The 16,179-nt window shown below is 43.3% G+C and overlaps 2 protein-coding genes across 2 annotated transcripts; one reads left to right on the plus strand and one right to left on the minus strand.

Annotated features, from left to right (window-relative positions):
• Positions 1 to 1,206: 1,206 nt before the first annotated feature.
• ppan (peter pan homolog) lies at positions 1,207 to 6,918 on the minus strand. Its single transcript, XM_018754546.2, has 12 exons — positions 6,448 to 6,918; positions 5,653 to 5,823; positions 5,442 to 5,543; positions 5,096 to 5,146; positions 4,631 to 4,801; positions 4,304 to 4,380; positions 3,729 to 3,836; positions 3,044 to 3,167; positions 2,773 to 2,851; positions 2,510 to 2,639; positions 1,943 to 2,106; positions 1,207 to 1,857 (listed from the first exon to the last, which is right to left on the minus strand). Exons 1-12 carry the CDS (start codon positions 6,460 to 6,462, stop codon positions 1,508 to 1,510), a joined length of 1,542 nt encoding a protein of 513 aa, XP_018610062.1. The 5' UTR covers positions 6,463 to 6,918; the 3' UTR covers positions 1,207 to 1,507.
• A 2,200-nt stretch (positions 6,919 to 9,118) lies between these two features.
• Positions 9,119 to 15,834, plus strand: angptl6 (angiopoietin-like 6). Its single transcript, XM_018754686.1, has 7 exons — positions 9,119 to 9,489; positions 10,791 to 11,281; positions 11,490 to 11,627; positions 12,301 to 12,487; positions 13,491 to 13,684; positions 14,771 to 15,041; positions 15,224 to 15,834. The coding sequence occupies exons 2-7, from the start codon at positions 10,799 to 10,801 to the stop codon at positions 15,406 to 15,408; spliced, it is 1,458 nt and encodes a 485-aa protein (XP_018610202.1). The 5' UTR covers positions 9,119 to 9,489; positions 10,791 to 10,798; the 3' UTR covers positions 15,409 to 15,834.
• The last annotated feature ends 345 nt before the right edge of the window (positions 15,835 to 16,179 follow it).

Here is a 16,179-nt window from a genome sequence, read left to right on the forward strand (position 1 = left end):
ACGTACAGAAACAACATTTCTGGCTTTATAGCTCAGCTTCTCTATAGACCGATGCATTTAAAAGTCAGCTGCTGATTGGATAATATATAAATGCTTCAGATGATTGCAAAGTGTAAAAAGATGGAGTTACACTTGCGAAAACTTGTAGCTGAGACTGTAGAGCTGTACTCACTTGACTGATAGATGGACTGAGTACTTCTAATTTTGTGAGAGACATCTAAGTGTAGGCCTACATATTTTGTACACTTGGGTTTTGGTTGTATTTGTTTTACCTGCGATTGTGCAATAAAAGCAAGGGGAATAAAACACCCTTTTAAAGAAGGGGTGTTATATGTGCAAGAAGTCTTCAAACACAAACCATGACTGAAGCTGCTTGTTCCAAGTGGGGTTGCAACAAGCCAGAGCCTAACCCAGCGGTGCAGGGGACACACCCCAGAGGGGATGCCGGTCTGCCCCAAGGCACCCCAAGCAGGACTTGAACCCCAGACCCGGACAAATGACATGAATGATATGAAGGAACTTGCCAGCCTTCTGCATTCAGGGTTCATGAAATGCATTACATGTTAAACTCTTTACTCAGACACACAACAGCACAGCTTGGCACTCCACCACGAGGTGCGCATATTCGGAAGTTCGTGCCTCGACCGTCAGCAGCTGGATGCAGTAGGTTTGCTGTATAAAAGCACTCCCATGTTTTTCCTCAAGGACCTACACCTCAGCAGCCTGCCTAGCCTTTTCCAAGCTTTTCTTCACCTTTACACCCTCCTCGACAGGCACTCACCTCCTTGTTAATCCCTGTCACCCCTTCACAGCAGTTGAAGGACTATTTTACAGCTTTCCCACAATTCCCAACTGTTTCCAATAAACACCTTTTCCCCACTCGCCCTTAAACCTCTCAGTAATGCGGGTCGTTCAATGCCTCTTTATCGCTTGGTCTTTTTCATTACTGTGCAATGCTATAAAACTACAAATTTATTTACAAATGCAGACAAAGTGTCCTCAGGTTCAAGTCTTTAAAATACTGTCTCTCTACAAACAGGTATTGTAATTGTTCAGCACTGACATGGTTTCTCCTAAAATTGTTAGAATAACACTTGTTAGATGCATAGCTTTGTCCTGTCACTAGGGGAAAATCTCGCTTTTCAGCATGATAAAGTGCATGTGTACTAAAGTTGCCAGAGACAGCACCAAAATACCATCTTTACATGTAAAACATAAAAACACCACTTTAATGATGTAAATTAGTTTTCAATGTACAAACAGCAGACAACAGAACAAATTTACATGGCACAGTCTCCACCCAAAACCAGGACAGTCATACTGCAATGGTAGCACTATTTCAGTTTGACTCCAGCAGATGTAATGAGTATGCCCAGACAGTAAGGGGCAGATGGCAGGCAGTTCCATAGGTCTACCAGTACCAGTAGGGAGAAGGCTGTTCCACATGGCTCTGTCCAGACATTGAGGAGCCAGTTAATCAGTCACTGAGAAGCACTCATGTCTTGCTTCAGATGCTGGCTCCTGGCCTTCCTTTTCCCTTCCGTCTGAAACCCTGCTTTACCCCTCTGGCACCTGGCCCTTTCTTAAAAGCAGGCTTAGCACCACCCTTCTGTCCTTTAAATTTCAGACCCTTTTCTCCTTTCTTCACTCCAAACTTTTTACTGCCTTTTTGGTTCCGCTGTTTCTGTTCCCCAGGCTGGCCCTTGTCACCAGATTTACCAGAGTGTTTGGCCTTTGGGCCTCCTTTGTTTTTCTTGCCCATTTTGGCTGACTCTCTCCCTGTTGACAGCTTCCTCTTTTTGAAGGGCCTCGGTGATTTATTGAGGCTCATCTTCCTCTTGGCTGTGGGAAACATATCTGCGGAAGAGATGGCAAAATTCAGAACAAAAGTGTGGTATATTATATAGTCACACTGCCGTGTCAATATGGTGGAATCTTTTACCTTCATCCGGCTCCTCCCCTACAGCTTGTCTGTAATACTCAGCCTCATCATCTGACTGGTCAGCTACCGCCAGGTCTTCATGTTGCCCAGGATCCTCTACTTCGCTGTCTGTGTCTTCCTCCTGCTGCTGATGTTTCTTTTTCATTCCAGCCAGACTCTTCTTCCTGTTGATGTCCACACCAGCCATCAAACCCAGTAATTCAGACAGAATACATACTTTGGTTCCTCAACTTACCGCTGGAACTGGAAGCCTGTTCATTACTTGATTTGTTTGCAAATTCAAAGTCACAGTATACCACAAACTTACAGCAAATAAAGGTTTAGTAACAGGCACTTTATGCACTGGTTACACAATTTACATATTGGTTGGCTACAGTAAAAACCTTAGAGAAAGGTAAAAAAAAAAATTATACTCAAAGGCTTAACATTATCTAAATTGAGACGTTGGACTAAGTTTTTGCATCTTCAAGAATTTATACCTTGAACTTCGGCTAACTTTAGTAGACCGTATTCTACTACAGAACTTCAACTGGCCTACTAAGAGTGTTAGTAATTACTCAAACTGACTTGTTCTCCTCTCTTTTCTCCCTCTTCTTGGCAATGTTCTGCTCCTGCTGCTTCTTTCGTTCCTCCTTTTGCTTAAGCTTCACCTCCTTCTTCTTCAGCATCTCCTGAAGCTCCTCATCACTTTTACTGACTATACAAAGAAGGAATGACCTTGGTCAAAAACAACAGCAGCATCCTCCAAGATGCACCAGAGGGCATTTATTGTCCTCAAAATCTATGGAAAGAATAAGAGGGGAGGGACGCAAAAACAGGCATGCACTCACCAAGAGAGTGGTACAGTATGTTCCCCTCCCCCAGGCCCTCCTCAATCTTCACCAACTTCAGCGTCATCCTAGGACCAATCTGAGAGCAAGTTGGGGAAAGTAGTTAAAGCATGGCACATAACTACACACGGACAAACGAGCATATGTACACACAGGCATGTACCAGGGAGCATCAGAAAGCGTTTACTTTGTGAAAAAGCATCACAGCAATCAGTAAGTTTATGCTCTCATCATGTAGCTCCCCTGACAGGCACTAACAAGTTGCTGTTACCTCTGTCAACCGCACGGCACTCTGCTCCGAGCACATGTTGCCACGACCAGAGAACACCTGGGGCAGCTCAGTGATGTTGTGTTCCCCATCCTGCTCTGCCTCACTCTCCGACAGGTTGGCCCCTCTGCAATGAGTGCAAGAGAGAGAAAGCGTTAAGCACTAACAAGCAGCAGTGGTGGCAGCAGCCTGCAACTGCCCTACCCCAGGATGCATCAGAGCGTTTACTCTGAATAAGATCACTGAACAGTCAAAGTTAAAAGCTGCATCATTTGCATCCAAACACGGTAGAACCAAGTGACTTAAGTTCAACCATTTCATCACAATTATACAGACTCTCATTCTGTTAATTTAGAAAAAACACTGGTATTTGTATTTAGACTAGATGAATTATTTTAAGCAGGGGGTGCGGTGGCGCAGTGGGTTGGACCACAGTCCTGCTCTCCGGTGGGTCTGGGGTTCGAGTCCCGCTTGGGGTGCCTTGCGACGGACTGGCATCCCGTCCTGGGTGTGTCCCCTCCCCCTCCGGCCTTACGCCTTGTGTTACTGGGTTGGCTCCGGTTCCCCGCGACCCCGTATGGGACAAGCAGTTCCGAAAATGCGCGCGCGCGCGTGAATTATTTTAAAGTCAGCAATGCACAGACTAGCCAACTCCATCCATATGGTTGCATGCACCAGAACTACTTACTTCATGAGGAGCTCACTGATGTCCTCCAGGCGGCTCATTTTGGGGAAGCGCTCCTGCATGAGCTTCTTGACCCCACGACTCATCCCCACGGGGACCACTTTCAGGCTGCTGCAAGGGGAGAAGAATGGGAAACACACAAGTTCACACTGCTGAGAGGGTATTGCCACAACACACATTTTCCAGCTTCAGTTTGGCCAACTGGGTACAATCAGGGCGTTTACTTTGAACACAAATCACTGTGCAGTCATGATTCATATGCTCATCACTTGCACCCAAATGAGCCAATACAACAATAGTTTACATTTATCTGTTTAGCTAACCAAAGCGACTTAAAGTTAAGATACTTACAATTACTAATCCATGTATACAGCTAGGTAGTTTTATTGGAAAAATTTAGGGTAAGTTCCTTGCTGAAGGGTACAACAGCTGAAGGTGGAATTAGAACCACACAGCTTTTGGGTCCAAAGGCATCAGCTCTAACCAGTACCCTACCAGCTACCCCATAAATATTTGCATAAAAAAAAATTATGGTAAATTTGATGCTACTCATAGCATGCAAATCAAATCACACTTACTAATGGCGGAATTCTATCTCCTGTGATACACGGTCATAGTTCAGCAGAACACATCTTTTTATGACATTCAGGTTCACCTGCAATTAAAAAAACCAAACAGTCAGACTTAGAGCAAAAGAGAGGGGGGGGGGGGTGTAGAAATCAGCTAAGGCATGTTTTCTTCTTGCTTGAAGGGGAGGAATCCAGAGATCAGGATAGATTCAAGTTAAAAGATTGAGATCATAGGTGACCTCAGCAGACTATACTTTCATCACAGGTGTCCAGGGCCCTCCTACATCACAACATTCATTTGACAAAAGCCCATCCCTCCCACCCATCTCAACTCACTTTGTGCACATTGATAGTAGGGAACATGTTCTGGAACATTGTGGCCATCAACTTGACCTGCATGCCCTCCATACCAAAATCGTTGAGCACCAGCAAAGGGTGATGAGTGAACTGCTGCTGGTGCATGCGGTGTCTCTTCAGGGATGACACAACATCTTTTATGAGAGTGTACTGAGTGAAAGAACAAGAGATCAGCCTTTAGTAAGGAACTAAATATCACATCAACTTGTATTAATTATATGTAGAATGAAGGTCATTAATGTCACATTCAGCAACAAGCAAAGAATGTGATACTTCAAGTGTTTTTTTTTTTTTTTTTTTTTAAAATTAACTTGCTCATAATGTCTATACTTCTAGGTTTGTCAGCTTTTGAACACTATCAATGCCACATGGATCACCCACAAATGACATTTTCACAAACCCTGTACAGCCAGCCCCATCCAATCATTTACAAAAGGTACTCACTTTCAGCACTTTGAAATACATTGTAGGTCCTTTGGACAGGCGAGCCAACCGCTGCAAAGAGAAATGAACACAAATACCAATCATGCCGGGCAAAGCGGAAGGTCAATGTAGAAGAGGAAGGCCTGCTACACGGTGGATCGAGAACAGTCACCACAGCCATGAATGCCCACTTTCAAGTCTTAGCCAGTTGGCAGAAGACCAGACACTTCTCAGGACAACTATCCATAGAGTCGCAATGAGTCGACATCGTCTCGATGGGACCCAACAACAACAACTGAGGAACAACGTATCACTAGGCGTGGCAAAATGTCAAAGGCAATACAGGGCATTTCTAATTTGTACTCACCATATTTACAGTAGTGGGTGTTTTGGAGAAGACGACAAAATGAGTCACTCCCAGTGGACCCGCCACAGAGACAAAGTCTTTCAAGACATTACTTTTGCGCACCTACAGAGAAATGGGCATCAGGTTTAATGAGACCTCCACAGACCTCACCCTGGAAGAGAGCATGTTGGGATTCCTGCCTGCAGACAGACAGACAGACGGTCTGACTGACCTTGAGAGACCTTGCAGTGAAGGGCTCCATTACACGTCGCACGTCCATCACCAGCTGGCCCACGTTCCTGCCGACTTGCCCGCGGTGGAAGACGAAGGAATGCGGGATGGTGGAGTACTCTTCCTGGGCCACGCGAAGCGCATTTAGACGGGCCTTCTTCTGGTTCTTTGTCTGACCACAGACAAAACAAAACAAAACATTTATGCAGCAGGGGGCACAGCAGTTACAGCATCACCTTGCAATGGAAAGACTCAGGTTTGAATCCCACTTCTGCTGTAACATCACCCTTGAAGAAGACATTTATCCTGACTCCAGAACAATAAAAATGACCCTGCTATTAATCACTGGTATGTTAAGTATTGTAAGCAAACCTAGCAGACTAAGTTACTTACCAAGAAAAATCATAAATGTGAGATTAATTTCAATAAAAAAAAAAAAATATATATATATATATATATATATATAATTACAGATGGGTGTCCCACAGAAATGTAACTAATAACTGTTAATATCTGTTATCTGGTTGGATGCATGATGATTGAGTAAAGTATTCACAAATATGACCAAAAAAACTTAGGATTTACCTCGTTAACAAATTCATTTTAAAACCATCTCATCTGTTAATCTACCACACATACGTCCAAGAAAAGTTACATTTTAACAGTAATATTTAGTAACAATACTAACGTTGGTAAATTAATGAGTTTTTTTGAAAACCAGAAGAAACTAAGATAAATAATTCAGTCAGTGGGATCAATGCTGATCGAACAGGAAAAACCGGCGGCATCTTCTTACCCTCGACTTCCCCATGGTATCAGATTATTACAGATAAATAAAGCCACGACATTAAAGTGTACCAAAAAAAAAAAAATCATTTATTTGAAGCGCATAGAGAGCTCTTCTCGAGCGACCCCGCCATGATGTAACGCGAGTCTTGGATTACCACGTGCGCCGGAACGCCGCGTGCGCTAGGCTGAAATAAGACCGTGTGCAACACTCAAATGAGACCGTGAGCAACGCGACTGCTGTTTTTGTACCCTACTGGTGGGTATTTAGCCGGGTCAAAATATTGAAAAGACCTATGCCGCCCCCTGCAGTGTTGGAGCGAATAACGAAGTTAGAGCGACAAATCTTTTCGTCTTCATGTTTATACCTCTCCATTTATGCACCCGTCAATCCGAACCTTGAACCCAACCCCCTCAAGCACTTCGACGCCGAATTTTCATTGAGGAATTGCACAAACGAAATGAATCTTGACCTTTTCAAACAGTTTTGAAAGCTGAAACTTTGAAACAAAGGTGTTTTACAGAGGAAAACAAATTACCCGTCGTCACATCGTAAACTTACAACGTCGCGGTACTATAGACAACTCTTTGTATTCACTATAAAAGCAAGGCAGATTTGGCCTTTAATAGGAAATTATTCAGAAGCAAACCGATTTCCACAATAAAAAAAAAAAAAAACTCGTCATGACATACATTATCTATATGGATTCAACACTGCGCAAGTCGCAGATAGAACACGTGACCAAAGAAGTGGCGGATAGGCCTGGGTGTAACGTGCTGTGTGATTGGTTGGTTTCCAATTCAAATTCAGTTTCTTTGTTTATTTGTTTATTTCTGGAAGGCTCAGCAGAGCTGCAATTGCCGCTAGACGCAAGAAATCGAAAAACTAAAATAAAATAACAAAAACACTTAATTTATTTATTCGTAAATGTTACTATATTTTTATTTTTTATACATTTATTTTCTGTTAATTAATTTTTATTGAATTTATTTTAAATTATAAAATAATATTCTAATTTTTAGTAATGTAGTTATTTCCTTTTAAATTATTAAAAGTAAACTTTATATTTCTCTTCTTTATTTGATTAATTATTTTATTGTTTTTAATGATCAAAATTAAACTTTTAATGTTTGTTTTAATATTTATTTTTACATACACACACACACACACACACATTTTACTTTATGATATAATATTAAGTAATTTATTACTTTTTGTTATTTTAAAATTACTTTAAAATGTTGGACCGGGTCCTGCTCTCCAGTGGGTCTGGGGTTCGAGTCCCGCTTGGGGTGCCTTGCGACGGACTGGCATCCCGTCCTGGGTGTGTCCCCTCCCCCTCTGGCCCTACGCCCTGTGTTTCCGGGTATGCTCCAGTTCCCTGCGACCCCATATGGGACAAGCGGGTCAGAAAGTGTGTGTGTGTGTGTGTTTCTTTATTTACAAATTTTTAGAAAACATGTAAAGATGGCCACTGAGAGAAGGACAATTTTAAAAGTAGGTGAATCTTGACCTAAGATATTCTGTGCATTGGTGAATGACAGATGAATCTTCACCTAATGATGATGGAGGACTGGTGAATAAGGTGGCACAGCGAGGAGCACTACTGTCTCACAGCACCTGAGTGGCACGAAAGGATGTGGGTTGGTCCCTGCTTAGTTTGCATTTTATTGCATGTTGTCTGAGTTGGTTTCCTCTGGTCTGGGTGCTCTAGTTTCCTCTCACAGTTCAAAGACATGCTGTTCAGGTTCCCCCATAGAGCGTGAGTGACAGAGAGAGTGTGTTCCACTGATGTATGGATGAGTGACCCATTGTAAGTAGTGTGTCTAGCAGTGTAAGTCTCCTTGGTGAATAAGGTGTGTGGGCTGATAACACTGCATAGAGTTCATTGGAAGTCGCTTTGCAGAAAAGTGTCTGCTAAATAAACAAATGAGAATAGAAGGTGAATCTTGAACTTATTTTTTTCTCTATAAAGGTGAATGCTTGAGGGAGGAGGGGTCAAGGTTCTGATTGACAGGTGCATTAGTCAAAGCTTTTCTCTAACCCAACTTCCTTGACTATTAGTTACACTAAACTTCATAGAATCATTCAGCCATCAATGTACCACAGTCAATGTACCCCATACGTAACTTTTGTAACTTTGAGTCGCCAGTTCACCTAAAATACATGTCTTTGGATTGCAGAAGGAAATCAGAGTACCTGAAAGAAAGTGTCACAGAATGAGGAGAACATGCAAACTCCACAGAGAAGGAGCCAAATTCAAATTCATGTCCAAATCTGTTGCTCAGGAGCCGTGAGGCACCAGAGCTGCCCGATGCACCCCAGAAGCATAGCTGCCCATAGCTGAATCACATTTGTTGTAGTGGCTGGTCACAAAGCATCATACAGCAAGCATCTGTGTAAATTCAACTTTATACTGCAAACCTTTTTACCATTAATTGTCTCCTGAGAATGTCAGATTGTGACCACAGAAGTTCAGGGAAATGGTAACTGTAATCAACAGACTGGAGGGGGGGTTTCTGAGTCTTTACTGAACAGGTCAGGAAGGGGTAGAGATGTAGGGAGGGTCAGATTGAGGCATTTCAACAGGGAGGAGGGGGTCATTACAGGCAGTGTGTAATTAAACCTCTCTTTGTTTACAGATCCTCTAAGAGGAAGGTTTGGGGGGACTGAAGAGGGAAGTCTTACTGCTTTCAAAGCTGTGTGACTCAGACCCCTTCACTGTCCCACTGCTTGCAGGACTGGCTGAGTTCAGCCACAGAGAAAGATCGAGACCACCGGACTCATTACAGTTGTAACTGTACTGCTCTTTCTTTTCTAGAGAGCAGAGCTCTCTATACTGCACATGAGGGTATCAGTTTGGTGGGAAAAAGGCTGCCAGTGTTGACCACTTCCTCACGTTCAGCAGGGCAGATCTGCATGAAAGTTGGTTTGAAACCTGAGCTGTGAGTTCTCTTACAACGGTGAGCTACAGGAGGACGGAGACTACAGAACGCTGGGATATTTGGTCCAAACTGAGCCGCTCATTGCTTTACTGCCTTCATAACAAAGGTATTGTTTTGCTGTTTTCAACTCATTGCCTAAGGATGAGGACATTTTTTAGAGTGAGAACATGCATGAAGTAATCTCTTTCTCTCTTCAATCTTACGTCTCTAATTCAGTTTTGTATTTTGGATCTTGGCAATCTTTTCCTGTTCATCTGTGAAGAAAATCAACTTGAGTAACAGAGCCATGTATTCCACTGCACTGAATCCTACATTTGATTCATGAGTGTGCAGAGCAAAACAAATGCTGAGGTTTATTAAAGGAGTGACATGGACCAGGTTGTACTGACTGACTGTTGCATTGATGAACTGAGATTAGGAGATGACAATATTCTTAAGTGATTTATTTATTGATTATCTCAATTTAAATGAAGACTTTAGCTGTACTTAGTTATCCAAAATCTGTGTATTTACATTTATGTATTTGATACGTGGAGGGGCAGGGGGTGTGGTGGTGCGGCGGGTTTGGCTCGAGCCCTCTGTGTGCGGGTCTGGGGCTTGAGTCCTGCTTGGGGTGCCTTGTGATGGACTGGAGTCCTGTCCAGGGTGTGTCCCCTCCCCCTCCATCCCTGCACCCTCTATTGCCCGGTTAGGCTCCAGTTTGCTGTGACCCCGCTTGGGACAAGCGGTTGTAGATATTGTGTTTGTGTATGTGATACTTTTCTCCAAAGCTATTTAATGTTCAGCTCCTTAAAGTTATTTATCCATTTAAACATCTTCATTTTTATAGGAGCAATTCACAGCTAAACTGGAGTGGGTATTCAAACCTGGGTCCTTTGAGTAGAAGGTGACAGCTTTTAATCATTATGCTATTTCCAGCCCCCTTTGAGCAATATGTCCGTGGCCTCTGTGAAAGCTGTGATTTTGTGACAGGGTCTGTGTCAATAGTGAAGGTTACAATACTGACAGTAGTTCGAAGGTTGGGTATGTGTATTATCCTTGACCGTGGACCTCATGATGTTAACCCACTAATTTACCCCTGCCAGACAGAGTTCTTGATCAGGGTACTTTCTCCTTGCATTAGCCAGAGTAAACATGTGGATACATCTGGTCTTCCAACAGATTTTGTTGTGTGGCACAATTTGTATTTTTATTATTCCTGCAATAGGCTATGTGTAAGTTTAAACATTTGGGTTAGACTGGAACTACAAAGAGAAACCCATCAGAGAGACTGGTGTGGGAGCAAGCATTGTCATTTGTTTTTGATTTGTCATTTGTGTCATCTGTAATGTTCGAAAGTACCCTGAGTCTGCTTTCAGCATATAGTGCTACATAAGAATAAGTTGTTTTATACTGTATTGTGCACAGAGACCCCAATGGAGACTTGGTGGACTTTGCTACTTCTGCTGTTGACGGTTCTCCTTGGCCAAGCTGGAGCAGACAGAAAGGGGAACGTTAAGGTGGGGGGTCAGCAGGGGCAGAGTTGTCAGGAGCAGATGTCCCACTCATCAGAGCCAAAGGCCAGCCGCTGCTCCTACACCTTCGTTGTTCCCCAGCAGCTAACAGGGGCTGTGTGCGTGACATCACGCACAGCTGCAAGCAAGGCCAACCTGTCTGAGGTGGCAGCCCTGTGGGCAGAGATGAGGCGCCAAAAGGGGCAGTTGGAAGAACTGCGAGCGCTTCTGGGAAGGGACAATGGCCTAGTGGAGGAGGTGCGTGCATTGCGAGCAGAGAGCAGTGGCCTGAATGCGCGCTTAACTCAGACGTATGCCCAGCTGTTGCAGCAGGTCCTCCAGAGCAAGGACCTGACACTGGAACAACAGCAACTGGAGAGCTTGCTGCTCAACACCACTGCACAGGTACCTTGTGGGATCACATGGGGATCACTTCATAATTATCCTATGGAGGAAATTGTATTTCTCTTCAACTTCCTTACCTTTTTTTGTCCCCTTGATATTCCTGTGTGATGTTTCCTTCTCCATCTCCATTCCCTTAAGCCAATCCATGACCCCTTCACAGTCAGCCTGTTGCCAATCTCCTTCATTATTGCCCTCTCTATGGCCCCAGGTGCTGCAGGTCTCTGCCAGTTACAATGAACTGGAGAGGAAGTATGAGATGCTCAATTCTAAAGTGACCAATCAGAGTGAGCTGATCACCAGGCTGGAGAAGCAGTGCCAGGTGAAAAACACAGGCCTGCCACAGCAGGTATTCAGGCATTTTTATTACTTATATAATTAACCTTTTATTGATCTTCCATCAGTCACTGCTCATGAGAATAGGGCCCTTTATGATGATTTTTTTTTTGTAATTCCACCTAAAATAAAGCAAAAAAAAGTGAGGTAAACTGCATCCTGACATCAAATGACATCCTAAATCTGTATAACTATGTAGGAAAAACTCATCAAAACATCAACAAACTGATGTTTTGCCATTTTTTATTGTCATTGGGGTGCCACCAAACTGAACTGATGGCCGAGGTAACCATAAAAATAATTTACAGGAAAGGTTTCTTTAAGAGGGGGGCACAGTGGCGCAGTGAATTAGACTGGGTCCTGCTCTCCGGTGGGTTTGGGGTTCAAGTCTCGCTTGGGGTGCCTTGCGATGGACTAGCATCCCGTCCTGGGTGTGTCCCCTCCAGCCTTATGCCCTGCATTGCTGGGTTAGGCTCCGGCTCCCTGCGACCCTGTATGGGACGAGCGGTTCAGTGTGTGTGTTTCTTTAAGGTGGTTGACAAGAGTGAATTAATCATTACCACATATGTAGCAACCATGGCAATGACTTGTATAGTAAACATTTTAATAGTAGCTGTGATGTTGATATAATCAGCTCTGTACTTGTCTCTGTGTTGTCTGTATTTGTGTGTGTCTGTGTGTGGCAGGGGGTCTCATTACCCATCTACACAGAGCCCCAAAGGGCCCAAAATGCTAGTGTGGAGACCGGAGAGGCTGACAGTGATGTCCAGAGGGATCAAAGTGCCACTGTCTTCAGGGTGGAACCAGGCAGCACTGTATTTAGCCCAGCCACTGAGCAACCGTTGATCAGCTTCCCTGTAACTAAAAGTCCGGGTAGGGGACCTTCCTCATAGCCCATTCCACATTTTCGCAACAGCTCTGCGTGTGTATGTGTGTGTGAGGGGGAGAAGGTGTTATCTCACTACACAGAGTAAAACCAGACACACTTAGAATGTCACTGACCTTGTTTTAGAAACTGCTTCTGCTTAGGAATGCCTAAACACTGACAAAATAGCCTAGCCTGATGAATTGAAGAGTTGGAGGAAAATCACCAATACGTACCTAAGAAGTTATTTTCCTTCTAGATGTGGAACTCTATCACCTGCTAAAGGAGCATTATGAAAATGAAGATAGTATTGTGGGATAGGATGAGGTATACAGGAGCAATACCAGTGTATTTCACATGAAAAGAATGACCAGGATCAGCTGAAGTTTCTCCATCTAGAATTAGGTTTGATTCCAGCTGAAGAAGTTAAAGCGGTACTAAATTCACCATAGTGCACAGTCTAAGCCAGAGCCACCATACCAGGCTCTAGAGGGTCATACTGTATGCTCTTAACTCTTGTCTAAATAATTTTTTTGGTAAATCAAATCTAATTAAAATGGACTGTTGCCTTTCAGGACCATGGTTTACTACCGCTGCTCTAAATCCTAACTCAGTATTTTCTTCAGCAAGCTGACAAGCTGTGTGTGATCTGCGTTGCTGAGGTTGAGGGACATCTCTCAACCTGTGAAACAGATAGCAGATAAGGTTGCTGAGGGAACTCTGAGCCTGACTCTGATGACCTCTGACCTCCAAAGGCACTTCATCCCCCAACACATGCCTATCAACCTAAATTCCTCAGATTCCACACGCAGGACATGGCAGCTAGGAACCACTACGCAGCAACCCATACCAAAGACAATTTACCCAAAAACCATGACATAGTCAGTTATCTAGCACACTATAGTCAGTAAAAAACAAGTAACAAAAATTGATTTACAAAACAAGAATATAGTTACCAGTAACCAAGCATATTCCTCACACATTGTGTTGTGCATCCACCCTACCCCACAGGACCGTGGTGGGACTGTCAACATGTTTTGGACTCAGGGGGACACACCAGTGGGATTTACCTGCTCCGCCCACGCAACACAAACCATCTACTGCAGGCTTGGTGTGAACAGGACCGTGCCCAGGGTGGCTGGACTGTCATTCAGAGACGGTTGGATGGATCCGTCAACTTCTTCAGAACCTGGGAGCAGTACAAAGTTAGCGCTCACAGTTTGTTAGCGGCAACATTTTCTGCTTTCAGCGCTTTTATAGTGCATGTTTAGGGGCAGCTGGTAGTATACTGGTTACAACTGCTGCCTTTTGAACCCAAAGATTGCAGGATCATGTCCTGCCTCCAGCTGTAGTATCTTTGAGCAAGGTACTCATCCTAAATTGTGCCAATAATGTTATCCAGCTGTATAAATGGGTAAATTGTTGTAAGTACTTTAATATTGTAAGCATCAGTTAAATGACTGTAAGTGTGATCTTCTTTGAAAGTTCATTTAACATTCTTATATGGTTTTAAATTGTTAAAAAGTTTGAGACTGTATTTTAAACAGAAACAGTTTAGTTGTTAACTGCCAGTCAAAAGTTTGGTTACTCATACATGAAGCCAGATTTGCCTGGTCAAAAAACACAGAAACTGGATGTTTGAGTCTTATGGACTTATGAGTCAAAGTGTAAAATATTTGGGTCCAACTACTGAGTATTTGTAAAATGTAGAGGGGTAGAGGACAAGCTATGCCTGTGTGGTTCCCACTTTCCAACATGGAGGGTAGCATTTCTGGTGACAGATTTAATGATCTTTATGAAGTCTATGGTAGTCTCAACTAGCATGGATATCATAGAAAACTTTGGTGGCACACAGTTCCACTGGAGTTACAACTCCAATGCTCTCAAGGCCCTCAAGCTCCAGTGGGACAGTAGTTCCAAACACCGCTCAAAGTGGTGCAAGAACTACTTGGCCAAAAAGGAAAGTAAAAGACAACTTAAGTCAATGACACAAATGATTGTAAATTATGAAAAAAAATTATAGCAAATGTAATCAATCATTTAACAGGTACTGCATTAGCTGTTTAAAAAATAAACTAGAAAGTTAAGTGGGTGTAGACCTGCAGGACTTCAGTGTTTGCAACAATCTGTGTCCCCTTGATAAGAAGAAAATTATATTAAAAAAAACTGAATTCAAGCAAATAGAAAAACAAAGGAAAGACTGCAGAAAACTGCATTTACAGCAACAGATGAAAGAGCAGCAGGTGGATGTAAGGTAATTTGTGTGGTAATGTGCATCTTGTCCTCTCTAGCAAGGTTTTGGCAACCTCAACGGAGAATATTGGCTGGGCCTCGAACATATGTACTGGCTGACTGCACAAGCAGACTACCGCCTGCGGGTGATGCTGGAAGATTGGCAGAGCCGCCAGGTGTTTGCAGAATACAACCACTTCCACTTGGAGCCGGAGAGCGACTCATACCGTTTGCGCCTGGGAGAATATAACGGTAATGCTGGTGACTCTCTCTCCTGGCACAACAACAAGGCTTTCACCACACTGGATCGAGACCGAGATGCCTACACAGGTACACCTAACTGCCAGTCACAGTATCTCTGTCTCTGTCTTTCACACACACACACTCACACTGCCAGTCACACTCTTTGCTCTGACACACATACAAATACTTATTCTCATAAGAAGGTCTCTCCTGCACTCTTCCCTGTACAGGTGAGTGTGACAGTAACAGCTTCCCTGTGTCTTGGACAGGTAACTGTGCTCATTATCAGAAGGGGGGCTGGTGGTACCACATGTGTGCCCATTCCAACCTCAATGGAGTGTGGTACAGGGGAGGTCACTACCGTAGCCGCTACCAGGACGGGGTCTACTGGGCTGAATTCCACGGAGGCTCCTACTCATTGAAAAAGGTCACCATGATGATTAAACCCATCTAACAGTTTGTGCCAGGACCACAGAGCTTGGCTGGGGAGGGAGAAGTATCAAGGTGGAAGGAGAGCTCCTGTCACCATGGAGATGGACAGAGCTGGGTTTGGGAAAGAACATTGCCATGGTGATGGAAACAGTCTGGAGACACAGTCTGGCATCAGGGTGAGGCTGCAACATTCTAAAGATGCACAAAGACTCCTCTGGAATTTATGATAGTCAGAAAACACACTTAAAAGCAATGTAATGTGAACACTGATTTGTTTAGTAAGCCCACAAGATATATTTTTTTTCTAACACTGTAAGTATGTTACAGAAATTTGATCCCCAGTGCCCTGAAGGTGGGTGACTTCATATACAAAGAAGCCAACCATGTCTTGTTCTATTGAATAGAGTGAATTGTTAAAACAAACTCAGTCAGGGCTACAGATATTGTGTTCCAGACATATCCAACCTTTGAACCAAGACTACTCACCACTGTGTTTTGTCAAGTGTGGTGATATGCCATGGTAACCTCAGAGTTCTTTTTTTGTTTGTGTTAATGTAATTAAATAAAACACTATAATAAAAAAAACTATATAGTACATGTAAATATGTGTCTATTTGTTTTTTTTCCATTAATTATACTAGTTGAAAATGTTGGCACTTCAAACTAGTTTGTTTTCATAACACACTTGGTAAACAGTTTTGATCAGGATAAGCGGTACCATGTATTTTCAACTGTTCCACCACAATTCCCAGAGATCCATGACAGGCTTTCTTTGCTTTCACTCTTCTGTGCT

The sequence above is a fragment of the Scleropages formosus genome, chromosome 8, assembly GCF_900964775.1.
Source record: "Scleropages formosus chromosome 8, fSclFor1.1, whole genome shotgun sequence".
Lineage (NCBI taxonomy): Eukaryota > Metazoa > Chordata > Actinopteri > Osteoglossiformes > Osteoglossidae > Scleropages > Scleropages formosus.